This window comes from Arachis ipaensis, chromosome B5, assembly GCF_059453495.1.
Source record: "Arachis ipaensis isolate K30076 ecotype BB chromosome B5, ASM5945349v1, whole genome shotgun sequence".
NCBI classification, from domain to species: domain Eukaryota; kingdom Viridiplantae; phylum Streptophyta; class Magnoliopsida; order Fabales; family Fabaceae; genus Arachis; species Arachis ipaensis.
In genome coordinates, this window is record NC_142440.1 from 12,456,193 (window position 1) to 12,473,554 (window position 17,362).

The window sequence follows — 17,362 nt, forward strand, 5'->3', positions numbered from 1 at the left end:
ACCATTCTCAACCTATGAACGCGTGCCTGACAACCACCTCCGTTCTACCTTCGATTGAATGAGTATCTCTTGGATTCCTTAATCAGAATCTTCGTGGTATAAGCTAGAATCCATTGGCAGCATTCTTGAGAATCCGGAAAGTCTAAACCTTGTCTGTGGTATTCCGAGTAGGATTCAGGGATTGAATGACTGTGACGAGCTTCAAACTCACAAGGGTTGGGCGTAGTGACAGACGCAAAAGGATCAATGGATCCTATTCCAGCATGAGTGAGAACCGACAGATGATTAGCCGTGCGGTGACAGCGCACCTGGACCATTTTCACTGAGAGGACGGATGGTAGCCATTGACAACGGTGATCCACCAACACACAGCTTGCCATAGGAAGAACCCTGCGTGCATGAAGAAGAAGACAGGGAGAAAGCAGAGATTCAGAAGACAAAGTATCTCCAAAACTCCAACATATTCTCCATTACTGCATAACAAGTATTTAATTCATGCTCTTTTATTTTTCGCAATCGAAACTGATAATTATAATTGATATCCTGACTAAGAATTACAAAATAACCATAGATTGCTTCAAGCCAACAATCTCCGTGGGATTCGACCCTTACTCACGTAAGGTATTACTTGGACGACCCAGTGCACTTGCTGGTTAGTAGTACGAGTTGTGAAAAGTGTGATTTACAATTTTATGCACCAGCTACTCCAACCCAGTAACTCGGAACCAGGCGAGACCCCCTCTCATCAATCGAAGTACCAACACGAACCGTCCAGAACCCGACCCACTGAACATTGGCGCCGTCTGTGGGGACGCCTAAATGGACATTGTACTGGGCCCAGGAGGAACATGCCGCGAGACCGAGCGCAGAGGGGAAGCCTCCGCGGCTTCCTCCCAGGAGCGCACGAGGTCCCCTCCACGATGAACCTCACGATCTCAAGAAAGACGCCCCTTCGGGGGAACATGCGACAACAACGCCAGGATAATGCAGGAACTGCGTCACAGGATACAGAACCTGGAGCGCCAGCTGGCAGATCAGGAACATCATCGACGAACTCCCGAATCAAGCTACTCCCGGTCTCCTCTGAAAATTCACTCCCGGCGGACGCCGAGTCCACGATCTGAACCCGAGAGTGCCCGGGAGGAAGGACGCCCTAGAAGATGCCGCCACCCCATCATATACACCAGACGAGAAAGGAGACACGATCAGGAAAACGGATGACGGGAAGACGACGAGGGAAGACCAAGGAGAGCGCAGAGACCCATGATAATGGGCGCAACCTCATTCCATCGTTCCATCCTCGAGGTCCGGCTGCCAAAGCACTTTGACAAGCCGATGGACATGAGGTACGACAGAACACAAGACCCACAGGAACATCTTACGACCTTCGAGGCCAGAATGAACCTGGAAGGAGTGGGTGACAAGGTAAAATGCTGCGCCTTCCCGGTCACTCTGGCGGGACCTGCAATACGGTGGTTCAATAACCTCCCGCAGGGCTCGGTGGCTAGGTTCTCGGACATTACCCGCGCTTTCCTAGCCCAATTTACAACCAGAATCACAAAGGCAAAGTACCCGATCAATTTACTCGGAGTGACTCAAAGGTCCGGCGAGCCAACCAGGAAATATCTAGACCGGTTCAACGACGAGTGCTTGGAGATCGACGGGATGACGGATTCATTTGCTAGCTTGTGCTTGACGAACGGACTTCTAAACGAGGACTTCAGAAAGCATCTCACCACGAAGCCGGTGTGGACAATGTAGGAGATCCAAAGTGTAGCCAGGGAATACATTAACGATGAAGAAGTCAGCTAGGTCGTGGTTGCCAACAAACGGCAGCCCTCCTACAATCAAACCCGGCAGTACGGTAGCGGAGAAAGACAGAAGGAACACGCCAGAGACGGCGGTCCGAGCAAGACACCCAGGCCGTTTCCTCGAGTCAGAAAGTTCACCAATTACACCCCCTCACCGCCCCCATCATTGAAGTTTATCAACAGATAGCAGAGAAGGGAATTTTGTTGAAGCCTCGACCTCTGAAGGACCGGACCGGGGAAAACAAGAGCCTCTATTGTGATTATCACAAAGGCTATGGACACAAGACACATGATTGCTTCGACCTGAAGGACGCGCTTGAACAAGCGATCTGGGACGGAAAACTGGCTGAATTCTCCCATCTCATCAGGGAGCCAAGGAGGCGAGATCGTGACCGCGAGGGAGAGGACAAAACCCGCGCAGTGAAGCGACGTCACGAGCCGGAGGACAACGAGCACGGCCTTACCATAGTGAACGTGGTAACGGCAAGAGACGCACCTCCAAGGTCGAGGTCGGCACACAAGAAAGACGCCAAGGTCTTAGTGGTTTTCTCATCCTCTGCGCGAAGCTCCAAGAGGCTCCCACCCATCTCATTCGGTCCAGAGGACCAATGGTTCAATGAGGCCACGAAAAACCCTCCCATGGTCATCATGGCCAGAGTGGGAACTGGCCTCATCAAGCGAATCCTCATGGACACCGGGGCTGACTCGAATATCATGTTTTGCAATGTGTTCGACGCCTTGGGCCTACGGGATGCCGATTTAAAGACGCACCAGCACGGTGTGGTAGGTTTGGGTGACCACTTCATCAAGCCAGATGGGATAATCTCCCTACCAATATCTGTAGGATCAGGACAGGGGCGAAGGTCGGTAATGGCCGAGTTTGTGGTTCTACGAGACTCCACGACCTACAACGTCATCCTAGGGAGGAAGACTATCAACAACCTCGGAGCAGTGATCAGCACAAAGATGTTGATAATGAAGTTCATCGCTGATGACGGATCCGTGGGATCCATAAAAGGAGACTTGGAAATGGCAGTCGCTTGCGACAATGCCAGTATCTCCTTAAGGAAGAAATCTAAAGAGGCATTGGGGGTGTTCCTTGTCGACTTAGACGCCAGAGTCAGCGACAAGCCAAGACCCAAGCCGAAAGGGAACTTAGAGAGGTCAGAGTCGGGGACACTCAGGAGAAGTTCACCTACGTGAACAGAAATCTCCCACACGACCTAAAGGAACCTCTAATGGAAATGATCAGGGCTAACGGCGACCTATTTGCATGGATGCCAGCCGACATGCCGGGGATAGACCCCCAACTCATGTCACATCACTTAGCCGTGATGGCAGAGGCTAGACCGGTAGCTCAAAGGAGAAGGAAAATGTCGCAAGAGCGAGCAGAGGAGGTGGCCAAGCAAACAGCTAGCCTCCTCGAAGCAGAATTTATTCGAGAACTTGACTAGTCGACATGGCTGTCAAATGTAGTTCTAGTGAAAAAACACAATGGGAAATGGAAGATGTGTGTGGATTACTCTGATCTCAACAAAGCATGCCCCAAGGACTGCTACCCCCTGCCCAACATCGATGCACTCGTCGACGCAGTGGCGGGATATCGGTACCTAAGCTTTATGGACGCTTACTCCGGCTATAATCAGATACCGATGCACCGGCCTGACGAAGAAAAAATAGCGTTCATAACGCTGGGAAGGATATATTGCTACAAGGTAATGCCGTTCGGCCTGAAGAATGCTGAGGCAACGTACCAAAGACTAATGAATAAGATATTTAGCGACCTCATATGCAAAACAGTGGAGGTGTATGTAGATGATATCCTCGCAAAGACCACCCGGCCTGAGGACCTCATAAGCGACCTGGAAAATGTGTTCGCCTCCCTCCGACAACACGGCATGAGGCTCAACCCACTCAAATGCGCCTTTGCCATGGAAGCAGGAAAGTTCCTAGGGTTCATGATAACCCAAAGGGGGGTCGAAGCCAACCCGGAAAAGTGCCAAGCAATACTCCAGATGAAGAGTCCGGGCTGTGTTAAGGATGTTCAGAGGCTGTCAGGTAGACTCACCGCCTTATCCCATTTCCTTGGAGCATCGGCTGCTAGGGTGTTGCCATTTTTCAACCTTATGAAAAAAGGGATAGTGTTTGAATGGACCCCGGCGTGTGAGGAAGCATTCAAGCATTTCAAAGAGATCCTCGCAACACCACTCGTGCTCGGGAAGGCCAAAGTCGGAGAACCGATCTACCTGTACCTGGCCATAACGGAGGAAGCACTGGCGGCAGTTTTGGTACGGGAAGAAGGAAAGGTTCAACAACCAATTTACTTCGTGAGTAGAGCACTGCAAGGAGCAGAACTGAGATACAGAAAACTAGAGAAGCTGGCTTTGGCACTGCTAACCTCTTCCAGAAGACTACGGTAATACTTCCAAGTTCACATGGGCTTTAAGAGCTTCCTCAGTCATCAAGATCACGCTCTTTACCTGCTTCACAGTCTCCTTATGCTTTTTCTTAAGCTCTTCGGCCTCAGCTTGAGCGGTCTTAGCCGACGAGACAGCCACATCACGCTCCTTCTCCAAAGCCACCACCCGACCTTGCGCGGCATTAAGCTAGCTCTCCAAAGTCATCTCCCGCTCGGTTAGACGGGACACGGTAGCATCAGAGGTCTTCATTTTTTTCTCGGTAGACGCGGCCTTCTCCTCGGCGGCTTTAAGCTTCTCCCCCGCCTGGGACAGTTGCTCCTGAAGCGTTTCAACTTGCGTCTTGAATTCATTATTGGCCTTAGCAGCAGATTCGAGCTTCCTACGCAGCGACTGCATCCCCGACAACTTGAACTCAGCCTTCCGAGTTATAGCAGCACCACGGAGGAGAGTACGATACATCCACCTCGCCTGCCCCGCAAGGTCGGAGCCATGGAAGTGCTCCTCCGTGCCGGGAAGCAAATGGGAGTCTATGAAGGTCCCGACGTCAAAGTTCCTCTCCATCACGGTGAGGGCTCCTTCAGGGCTGGAGAATGACCTCTGCCTCTTGGGGGTGGGAATAATCTTCAAGTCATCATCCTCGACTTGTTGAGCGAAGGTCGAATGCCCAGTGTCGGCCCCCTCCTCATGAACGGGAGAGACGTGCACCCCATCAGAATTCTTGTCCTCTATCTCGGTATCACGGGGTGAGGGCACCGCCTGATCCTCCTTATTCTCAGTAGGGGTCTCCGGCTTCCCGTCAGCCTTCTCCCCGTCGCTTTCCTCCAAAAAAGTCCTGAACAAATTCTCATGGCCTGTCACCTCGGCAGATATCTCCAGTGCAACAAATAAATAAACAAGTTAGTCGTGAAGTCGGCATAACCAATCAAAGCAACAACAATGTAAGAAATACAAGTCATAGCTACTCACAAATATAATTTCTGGCGACCTCCCGGTCACCCATAAGAAGATGGGGATTCACATGGTTTCTCCCAAAGACGGCCAACAACACGTCGGCAATCTTTCTGTCCACAACGGACATCCCCTTGTAAGTCACCTTAATAAAGGTGTTAGAGCCCATCCCGAAACTCCAATACGTCGGGATGAGGCGTTCCCCTTCTAACGACAACCAGAAGGGATGGCGACCTTTGACTGGACGCACCTTAAAATATTTATCCTTATACCCATGGTAAGAGTCTTCAAACAAGCCAAAAATCCTTCGACCCTGGGCAGATCAGAAGGACATGAACCCTTTCCTCGCTTTCCCTTCCTTAGAAGGATTCGTGAGGTTGAAAAAATAAAGAAAAATGTCGACGGACACCGGCAGCTCTAGGTATTCACACACCATCTCGAAACAGCGGATGGAAGCCCAACTGCTCAGATGCAGTTGCGATGGGGCCACAGAGATCCGGTTAAGGAGCGCCATTTGAAAGGCAGAAAAAGGAATACGGACCCCCACTTGGGTGAACATGGACTTATAAAACCAAATCCAATCGGGAACCCAGGGGGAGTGGAAGTTGAGCTCGTATAGCCGCTCGCCGAGGGCAGGAACGAAAACGTCATAGTTGGCCTCCTTGTCAGTTCCGCCGCACAAGTACTCGGCTTGGCGGAACTCGGTAAGCTCCTCCTCGCCCATCTGGTTCGGGGATTCTTTCACGTCGGAAGTCACCCAGCGTACGGGTCGTAACCCGCGGTGGAGGTGGAAGCTCGTGAGACAATGCGAGGCATACCTACAGTGGGGTACCACTCGGTTAGTCTACGAGGTCGGGAGCCCAGAAAAAGTCCAGAAACTACATTTAGCCTATTCAGTAACTAAAATCAAACATGGTTGAAGCAAAATCCAAATAAAAGCCTAAAAGCTAATACCTTGGAATGGTAGCCCCCCTAACGTACCTACTCAACACTAAGGCCATCTATCATACAAATCAAACAAACAGCATGCATACAGAAGAACTGATAGTGAAGGTAAAATAAACATGAAGCAGAGAACGAGGAAATGAATGCTTACCTGGATTAATTACGAAGATTCGAAGGGGAAGGAAAAGGAGCGAATGCAAATGATGCTCTGGAAAACTTGAAAGAGAAGAAGATGGAGATGGAAGGAGTGAAGAAATAGGAAGAAAACAAAAGGCAAAACTGTTTAAAACTGCCAGGCTCAAGAAGCACGAAAGGCCAAGGGCAAAATAGTCTTTGTGCACGGGATTTTGAAATAACCTATTATGAGCATTTAATGCTCTGCGCGAGGAACGAGGCGACGAACGGTTACCCTAGCAACAAACAGACACGCGCGCAAGAGGCACGTCCTCTCCACGGGCGGCCGACTTGGCGACAACGTACGAAAGAAGAGATAAGACGCCACCAATAACCCCCACGATCATTGCTGGCGCGTTGGGGGCACTGTTACGGCCTGGCCCACATATAACATGGGCCGACCCGACCCACGAACCACCCGACCCGAACGGTCGGGTGTGAGGCGTTCAATTACCGACCCGGACACGCGTCCTGGACAGCTCTCTACTACAGCTGTGTAAGGAAGCTTCGAGGAAGGTGGGTTCTGCCCTTGTGGGACCCGCTTCTGACACAGTATATATGGAGAGGATCCTACCCCTCCCCCAAGGTACGTCACATACCATCCTCACATATTTCGCCTGCACACTTGACTGACTAGAGCGTCGGAGTGTCTTTGCAGGTGATACCCCCCTTCTCCACACGAAGATCTCGGAACATCGGCTACTCCAACCCAGTAACCCGGAACCAGGCGAGACCCTCTCTCATCAATCGAAGTACCAACCCGAACCGTCCGGTACCCGACCCACCGAATAATGTTATTTATAAATTTATAACATGTTTAATTTAATTTTTTTTTTGAAAGAAGGAGCTCAACACAAGAAGTGGAGCAAGGACAGAAGACAACGAGACAAAACTAAATTAATATCCTAACCAACTGATCTAACCATAAAACCCTCTGTCATCTTCGGCATTGCCATCAACAACAAAAGGGATTAGCACCTAACCACTCAGTGTAACTCTGGCCAGACAAGTTTATAATCTCCTCTGCTCCTTTTTCTTTATTCTGAAAAATTCTCCGGTTCCATTCCAACCAAATGTTTCACATAATGGCATAAAAGCATACCATCAATCTCTTGTGCTCCTCCCTGTTAATTGAGAACTCCGTCCAACTCTGAAAATGCTCCTTTATTGTACCCGGGTATACCCATTGCAAACCAATATGAGATATCCAAGCACACCAAACCTGCCTAGAAAAATTACAGCCAAGAAACAAGTGGTAATCATTCTCATCCCCTCTTTTACATAAGACACAAAGAGAATCTTCTTGGTTAATAGCCCCTAACCGACGCAATCGCTCCTTCGTATTGACCCTGCCAATCAAGCCAAACCAAACAAATAACTCCACTCTAGGAGGTACAAGCCCTTTCCAAATAGATATAGTAAAGCTGTAACTTGATATATCCTCTGGAGCCATATCTACCTGCAACACCTGCATAAATGAGTTAGTTGAAAAGACACCTTGCTTATCATATTTCCACACAAGTCTATCCTCTCACCCAAGTGCAAGTTTGACTATTCTTAAAGTGTTGTGAAGCTGGTTCACTAGATCCAACTCCTATTGGAACAGTTCTCGTCTCCATTGGAAGTTCCATATCCAAGATAACCCATTCCAAAACCCACAATCCCCAATCACTAATCCTTTTTGGTTTGAAACCGAGAAGAGCCTGGGAAATCGATCTTTTAAAGACCCTTCAGCAATCCAAACATCCTCCCAGAATCGAGTACGTCTCCCATCACCCACCTCCATAGCCAACCCAGTAATCATCTTTTGCCTAACTTCTTAATTTTTGAACTGAAGTTGACAAATCTCCTTCCACGGACCCCCCCGATCAGGTAGTCTTTGAAAGGATAGTAACTCATTTGGATTCAAGTTATTACACGAGCAAACCACCTTCTTCCACAAAGGACACTCTTTCTTAGAGAACTGCCACCACCACTTAAACAGAAGAGCTGTATTGCGAACTACAGCATCTCCCACTCCCAATCCTCCTAACCTTTTAGGAGCCTACACCACTTCCCACTTCACCAAGGCCATACCATATCTCCCATCCTCCTTACTCCATAAAAATCTTCTTTGTAAAGAAATCAATTTCTCTGCAACAACCTTTGGCATCTTATATAGGCTCAAATAATAAACCGGCAGGCTATTTAACACAGATTTAATAAGCACCAACTTACCGGCTTTATTGAGCACCTTGGCTTTCCAAAGGCTGAGCTTCTCCTCCACTTTATCTATTACTGGCTTCCATGTCTTGACCAATCTTAGGTTCGCACCTAATGAGATGCCCAGATATCTAACTGGAAGGGAATCTTGCTTGCAGCCTAACACATTACACATACGTCGTACCCACTCCTCATCGCAATTAATAGGAATTAAACTGGACTTCTCAAAATTAATACTTAATCCTGACATCAACTCAAAACACCGAAGCAACCTCTTATAGTTCTTGATGGTCTCATCTTCAGGAGGGCAGAACAAAATGGTATCATCAGCGAACTGTAGGTGCGACAACTGAATATGATCTCTTCCAACCAACAGAGGTGATAATCGACCGTTTCTAACTATTTCTTCAAGCATTCTATGTAAGACATCCACAACAAGTACAAAGAGGAACGGAGATAAAGGATCACCTTGTCGCAGGCCCCTTTCCATCTTGAACGGCTTCGAAGGTGAGCCGTTTATCAATACTGACATTGAGCACGTATCACACACTCCATAACCCACGTCCTCCATCTCTGTCTAAATCCCATCTTCAGCAACACTAGGTCTACGAATTTTCACCTTACTCTGTCATATGCTTTCTGGAAGTCTAACTTTATTATTGCCGCTTTCAACTTCCTCATTCTGATCCACTGAACCGTTTCACATGCAATCAGTGCCCCATCATGAATCTTCCGACCCTTGACAAAAGCGCTCTGCGTCTCACCCACTAACCCAGGCATAACAGCTCTCATTCTCCTCACTAGCATCTTCGAGATAACCTTATAAACACACCCCACCATGCTAATCGGACACAAATCTTTGATTTCCTTAGCACCAGTAAACTTAGGGGCAAGTGCCACCCAAGTTACATTAGCATCTGCCGGCAACCTTGAAGATTGGAAGAAGCCCAGTACAGCTGTCGTGAATTCGGATCCAATTTCGCCCCAGCACTTCTTTATAAAGTTCATGTTGTAACCGTCACTCCCTGGAGCCTTGGACAATTCACATTCCCACATTGCCTCTTTAATCTTCTCAAGTGTTGGTAGTATCTCTATAGCCTTAGCATCCTCCTCATTAATCCTTTCCACTAATCCGTCTCTGAACCCCACCATCGGAGACTCCTCTTGATGATATAACTCCTTGTAGAACTCCCTTATTGCAATTTTAATCCTAGCTTGATTTCTTACCAGCCTTCCATTAATGACCAGAGCATCAATTCTATTATTCCTCTGTCTTGCTGAAGCTAAGTTATGGAAATATCTCATGTTCTTGTCCACGTGTCTCGCATGCCTAGACCTCGACATCTGCTTCCAGTGCACTTATTTCCTCACATACTACTTTTCACAGCAAGTAACTAAAGCCCTCCTTCTAGCTTCTAATGTTCCATCATATGTCCCATTGCCAACCATGTCATCAATTTTCTTAATTTCATCTTCAAACTTTGTGATTTTCTTGTCCATGTCACCAAAGTTGTCTCTATGCCATCTCCCCAGAGGACCCGTCAGAGCCTTCAATTTATCGGTGAATTGTATAGCTCCCAACCCTCTCTATTCCTCCTTTACCATCCTTAGAAACCCTTCATGAATAAACCACGAATCAAGGCTACGGAACGGCCTCGGACCATCCATACTTCTCTTATCTTCCACTATAATAGGACAATGATCAGACAAACCCCGTGGTCCTCCTCTCAAGTGGGTTTCTGAAAATGCCTCAAGCCATTCCAGGTTAACCAGGGCTCTGTCGATGCGACTACAAGAACTCCCTGGAAACCACGTAAACTTCCGATCAGTAATCGGCAAGTCCACCAACCCCATATCGTTTATCCAATCCTTAAACTCTTGAGCTGACAAAGACAAGCTATCAGTGCCTCGCCTTTCCTCCACCTGTGTAATTTCATTAAAATCTCCCAGAAAACAGAATGGCCCCTGGCATAATCCAGCCACATAACATAACTTCTCCTACACAACTAGTTTCTCATCTCTAACATGTGCACCATACACCAAGAAGAAAGCACAGTTGATAGAATTTTCTGACAGGACACCTTCAACACACAGCCATCTCTCACCTTTATAGCTATTTGTCATTTTAAAAAAATCCTCATCCCACATTAACAACAACCCACCAGAAGCACCCTCGGAGCCTACATACTCCCATCCCGCACAACCTCTACCCCAAATTTTCAACACATCAAACTTCGTCACTATCTGTAATTTGGTTTCTAGCAGTCCTAACATACGCAATCTATATTTGTTCTTTAGATCTTTCACCATTCTCAACTTTCCATCCCCCTTTAGTCCCCTAACATTCCATGAACTAAAAATCATTTTAAATTAATATTACACACCTTCTTATGCATTTAGGTCTGCTTCGCCTTGCTTTAGCCTTCTGTTTTGCCTCGCTTCTTTTCCGAGCAATTTCTTCATTCTGTTCTTGGAGGATAGCCATTATGTCATCCTCTTCATTGCATAACATGGCTCCTGATTCTTTTGCTAACTCCCAAGTTTTTTGATTTTCCAACATTTGGTCTTCCAAGCTTTCACGCTCATTTCCGTTATCCTCATCAACACTGCCCTGTCCTTCTTCCTCAATATGGACTTCAATGTCTCCGTAGCCCTCTCCCTCATTCTGAACCATTAGGTTGTTACCATCAAGTGAATAGAGAACCAGGCCTTTATTAGCTTCCTCAACATTAGCAACTACCTCCTCTAGTGTAAGCCTACCATTCGCAGCTTCCACTAGTGGGACCCCTTTGGAACCTGTCCCTGCACCTGCAACCATCTTTCCCTTGTTAGCTACACGGATCTCTTGACATTTTTGTTTCGCTCTAGTTCCCAGTGGTCCCTTGTTATCTTCACGTAGCTCTTTCCTCATACCCGGTATAGCCTCCATTTCCAATCGGTTCATTCCTCCCGCCACCATGTTGGCCCCACTGGCCGCCATCATCTCACCATCAGCAAGCATCAGCTCCCGCGTACCACCGGTCAGCCTAGGGGCGGCTTCAACCTAGACCAGCAGCCCCCTCAGCTCTCCTCTACCGCTCAGACCCTCGCGCGCACCACCGTCACAGCCCCACTCCACCATTGCAAGCCCCCCCGCGTGGTCCAAGCTATCTCGCACGACAACGTCGTCAGAGGGTATAGCGCCCTCGTCTTCAAGGTTTCTGGCGTGTTCCCCTAACCCACGAGCCATTCCTTGCGCTGCTGGATCGGTGCTAGACCCGGGACTTGGACCCGGATCCCTACCAGCCCGCCCCATGGTTCCTTGACCCAACCCTGCACCCTCCTTCCCATTCGGTAATGATGTTGGATCCCCTTGGGCCATTACCCACTTGTTTAGGTGATATCTATTGTTGGCCCAATTGTTGCCATTCATGCCATGACTTATTTTTATTCCCCTTCCAAGCCCATTAAGTCCAACATTATAATTCCACGGGATGGTAACCTCTGAGTCCGCTACAAAACTCTCCTCAGACCCCCCAAGTTCAGCCAGGTGTTCAGTAGCACCATTAATAGGTTGATAGGTTAATAATTTAGTTTGATTGGGTTTTAAATTGTCATAACTCCATTCATTCAAAATTGATTCAGAATTTACCAATCTACCCTCATCTTCAACCCCCGTCCTTCTGACCTCCATAGCCACTATCACTGCTTGATCTCCAGAATCTACCAACTCTGATAAGTTTGACAACCTTGTAGCTGCACCATCAGAGACCGGAGCTGCTTCGTTATTTCTGAGAATGCTACCAATCACTTCCTGCTTCTTGTCTCTCGAGTTACATTGCAGACTATATACTTCCTGTCCCACCTCTTTTACCAGAACGTCAAATCCGCTGGTTCCTAATGTGATGTGGATCCACGCATTAATCACATCATACCACAAGTATCAATTAGTACACGTCCCACACTAAAGGAGGAACATGATTCCGTCGCCTCATCGCACCCAACCACCTCTCTCCATTGGCCTCCTATCATCTTGAACGTGTCAACCGACCAAACATGCAACGGAACTCCAGAACACTCTAGCCATACTCTTCGTGATTCACTTCTCTCCGATTCGTCCCACCTCCAAACATTATGGAAGATCTGAAGTAGGCTATTCATTTTGAACGTGTACGTCTCTTCAGCATTCAACAGGCTATCAAAAGTCAACAAAGCTTTATATGCTCCCATTTCGCGTACTTGGACTACTTGCGGGAAGTTCGTCGCCACCATAGCCTTCAAGGACTCAAAGTCAATAGCCTTCATCGTTCCGCCTATCAGGCTTTTCTGCAGCCAGTCCAAGTTTTCTTTCGCCGCGGCCACTTCCAGCTTTTTCGTCCACCCATTCCCAAGAGGATCTTGGATCTCTTTATCACTTCTCGTATCTTTGGAGCCACTAGCAGGGGGTAATAGTGCATTTTGACGTTCGCGAATTGGCTGGAGAACAATTCCATTTCGCATATCACCCCCTACCTGTACCCTTCGCGATTCCTTAGCATCCAACGCTCTTCTGTATTTTGCTTCACCAACAAACACGACCTTGCCTCTCAATCTCATACGGTTCATTTCTGTTATAGCTTTCAACGCCCCTCCCTTTGTAGTATAACGTATAAACGCAAAAATGTATATTCCATCACCCTTTTGCTTCCGTGATAGATATATATCATTTATGCGCCCAGTCCACCGGAAAAGGTGAAACAGTTCTCTCTTCGAAATGTCTTCCGGGAGATTATCTAAAAAAATCAAGAACAATTCATTCTCCAGTCGACAAAACTCTTCATGGTTCCAAACTCTAGGATCCTTGATCTGACTTCTATACCTACCCCTCTCAGTGTTTCCCACCCCCTCTCTCTCACCTCTCTCTCTCGTCTTTTGTTTTTTTATGTTTAATTTAATTTTATCCGCTTTTAATTTGTGAGTATTCGATTCTATTTGTAAATTATAAAAAAATATAATATTTAATAATTTAAATATTTTAAAATTATAATTTAATATTTATATATTATTAAATAAATTTAATTTTTATATAAATAAAAGTGTTAAATTTTTAGGTGGCCACTCTGATAAAGTTGTCAATTTCAACTTTTTGTAAAGACGTTTTTCATTTTGTGGTTGTTATTGATTTAAAAGCGTGTCACTAAAAGTGTTGCTTTAAAGAGAAAGTGTTACCCTTAATCGTTAACTTGGCTCTAATACCAATTTTTCAATTTCGAATTTTCTTTTAATTTCTTTTTCGAAATTTCTACTAACTCTTCATATTTTGCTTCGAATAAGTTTATAATTTGTATAGATTCACTTGGTGGTGCTTTGTTTAAGGGATTTTGATAAAAATAATTTGCAACTTCATAATCTAAAGTATTGACCATTTCCACTATTTCTCTTGTATTTGTTATATGATCATTTATTACAAATCCTTGATGTATATTTATAATTCTGATTTCATATTTATAGTTTTTTAACTCTGGCTTAATTTCTATCATAATTATAATATTCTTTTTTGCATGGATTATTGTATATAAAATCTTTTATTTGTTTGTCTTTTTCTTTAATATAATTTCTCAAATCCTCAAAAACTTCTTTTATTTCTACACTTTCTCTTGTTTCTAAATATCTTTCTAATTTTTCAACTTCATTCTCTATTTTTTTCCTTCAACAGCTTTAATTCTTTTAAATCATAATATGATTTTCCAAGCATTTATAAATTTTTTAAGTTTAATTCCAGCTTGTTTATATTTATTCTTATTTCTATCCTTTTTATTATAAGATCATCAATTTCGATCTGAAGATTATTTAATTCCCTTTTATACTCCTCTATTTTACTTTTTAATTTTTTTGCCCTTTTCTTTTTTATTTTATTTTCTGATTTTTCAATCTTTTTATGCTTCATTATTTATTTTAGAATTTCTGCAAACTCTATCATCGATTCATCACTATTTTCTAGAGATTCTATTAATTTTTCTAGCTCTTCAACTTCTCTTTTCAACTTGTCATAGATTATTTTTAGAGCTTCAAATGCACTTTGATTTATTTCAGAAAACTATAAATAATTCAAACGATTTTCTCTTTCAAAGAGCTCTTGTTTCTTGTCTTGATAATTTATATATATATTTCTTCTTTATTTATTGTCATAATTTAGTATTTAGGGTTTCATTTAATTTTTCGACCTTTTTTGTTAATTCTTTTATTTCAGAATTTTCTTCTTTAATTTTTAACTTAGATAAACTAAATGGCTATTAATTTTAGATTCTCTTATTTGAAAATTTGATGAAACCAATTTTCCTGATGGTTCTTTTAATAATAGAACTGGGTTTTCAATAGCTTTATATTTTGGTATTTCTGTTTTTACAATTTTCTGAAATAATTCATCGACATAAATTCTTTCTCTGTTTTTAAATATTATACTATGATGGCTATTTGTTAGAGCATAATTTATTGCATATGTAATTGAAAATGGTTCATCATCTTGTTCCATTAGATTCTTTCTGTGAAATTTATAAGCCAAAATTATAGATCTTCCAAGATTTTCTGTTGATAAAGGTATAGCATATCTAAGATGGGCATTGAATTTAACATTTACGTTTGCCAAATTTCCATGAACAATTCCAATTATTTGATCTATTGGGTCATCAGTAATTCTTTTGTCACAGATTGCTAAACTTATTGGTGAATTAATTCCTTTCATATATGTAGATTTGATTAAGACTTGTATAGTACTAATATGAATTTATCCAATTTTAGATCTTTTTTGTTGATCCTTAATTTTCTCAATCTGTTTACTCAATTCTTCATCATTTATCAAAGCTATTTCAAGTTCTCCATTGGCAGATTTTATCTTTATAGGGGCTTCAAGTTGAATTTTTTCATAGTATATTATATTTTTTCTATTAAAGACTTCTTTTAAGAGATTTTGTTTATTAAAATTTTCATTTGATTTGAGATTTAATTCTGTTTTTAGAACAGCCTGTTTTTCATTATCTAATAAAGCAGTTAATCTATAATAATCAGATTCTTCCGTTAATTCTAAACTTTCTAAATAATTCATAACTAAAAGACTGGGATGAAGATGTACCTTTCTGGAGAAAAACTTCCTTTATTTAGTATATTTTACATAAGGTGTTTTTATCTCCAGAGGGGAGATTGTAGATACTAACTCCAGAAGGGAGTTTAGAACTATTTTTTCCTAAGGGAATTCTTTGTCAGACTACAGAATCGCCTCGGCAGCTTCCTCCTTGCTCTCCTAGCATATGAGTACTCTTAGCCTTCTACTTTCTGTTTTCTGATACCCTTACAATTGCCTAAGCAATCTATTTATAATGGTTAGGTCTGATGGACAATTCCCATCCTTACCCTTTTTATGACGTCATTGCTTACGTCATTGTTTATTATCTTGCACTAGCTACATTATTAGTGCTCTATGACCTAAGTGCTTACGTCATTATGCAATAATGTTGAGAGATGCTTCAGATGCACTGTCTTCCTCTTTTATCATGTGGCCTTCAGATGCATTGTCTTCTTCCTTTATCATGTGGGTTGATTCCGTTTCATTATTGCTTTCTTCAGATATTTCTGAGGCACATAGCTGGCATTTGTGGTCTTCTCTGTCTTTTATCAAATAGCAGAGATTCCTCTTTATCCCTTCAGGGAGTTTTTCTAAAAGTCCAGATAAGTTGTAGAATGCTGATTCAAATTCCACCAAGAGTCTCATCTCTCTTTCTTCAATTTCATTTCTCTTACTGGACACAAGCAGAGTATTTCTACTTTTATAATTAATCCTTATGTGGGATTCCTTCGTTATTTTTTGAGTTCTTTCAAAGACCCTTGCTAATGTGCTGGCTAGCCTTCCTTCATGACTGTAAATTGTTAAATCTTGAATCTGATCAATTGGTTGAAAATTTCCTGGGAAGACGGACATAAATATTACTTGGTGTGCTGGAACCAAGCATTCTTCTTCTTCATTAAAAATAGGTTGACTGTTTGTAAATTTTAGGGATATATCCCTTGGATTTACATTGTCAATCATATTTTTAAATCTCTTTACTGCATCAACGAATCCTACAGGAAACTCACTAATAATTTTTAGATCATTAAAAATTAAAATTGTATCAATTAATCCATACTGAAAAAACTGATAAGTGTCAGATGGGGAAGCATCTGGAAATATAACCAGCTTTGTTAGCTGTTCTTTGGCAATAGGATAATATCCCAAAATTACCCTTTTTTCTTTAGTCCAATTCAGGACTATATTAAGGGTTTCTCTGAGATTTGATCTACAGACCCTTTTCTTTTCCTTGATTTCAGCCCTTGTAGAAATATTTCTTATTATCCCTGTTCTCTGGGTTTGAATTGGAGCTTTATCTGCTCTTTTTAGGGTTTGCTCTGGATGAAGAGCTTCATATTCCCTGAAGGATTCCTTTGCCTCTTCCATTGTTAAAAATCCTCCTTTATGAATTATCCTTGATTGATGTGTGAATGGTGCTGCTTTTTCCCAAGCATCATATACTCCTTTCATGGGGCCATTATAAATTACATAATATTTTTTATCTTGGGTGGATTTTTTAATAATTTCAGCAATTGTTTTATTTTCTGAAATTTTTTCTTCACCTGATTTGTCCACCATGCTTAGCTGGCTGAACTCTGATGGTTTTGCTTGTTGTGTTGATTTCATTGCTTCAATGGCCTTCTTGAGGGATTGGATCTGTATCCTTATTTGCTGACAATGCTTGCATTTTTCGAGCTCTTGCTCAAATTTTTGAATTTCTTGATCTAATGCGTTGTAGACGAACTCCATTCTCTTGTTAATGTATCTGCAATAACATTTTTGTCACCCTTAATATATTCAATTTT

General features: G+C 43.4%; 2 protein-coding genes across 2 annotated transcripts; one reads left to right on the plus strand and one right to left on the minus strand.

Moving 5' to 3' along the window:
• The first annotated feature begins 1,269 nt into the window (after positions 1 to 1,269).
• LOC107640157 (uncharacterized) lies at positions 1,270 to 1,761 on the plus strand. The gene has a single exon (XM_016343707.1). The coding sequence runs from the start codon at positions 1,270 to 1,272 to the stop codon at positions 1,759 to 1,761; it is 492 nt and encodes a 163-aa protein (XP_016199193.1).
• A 5,455-nt stretch (positions 1,762 to 7,216) lies between these two features.
• Positions 7,217 to 9,071, minus strand: LOC107640158 (uncharacterized). The gene is made up of 5 exons (XM_016343709.1): positions 8,532 to 9,071; positions 7,834 to 8,001; positions 7,621 to 7,766; positions 7,401 to 7,524; positions 7,217 to 7,276 (listed from the first exon to the last, which is right to left on the minus strand). The coding sequence occupies exons 1-5, from the start codon at positions 9,069 to 9,071 to the stop codon at positions 7,217 to 7,219; spliced, it is 1,038 nt and encodes a 345-aa protein (XP_016199195.1).
• Positions 9,072 to 17,362: the final 8,291 nt, after the last annotated feature.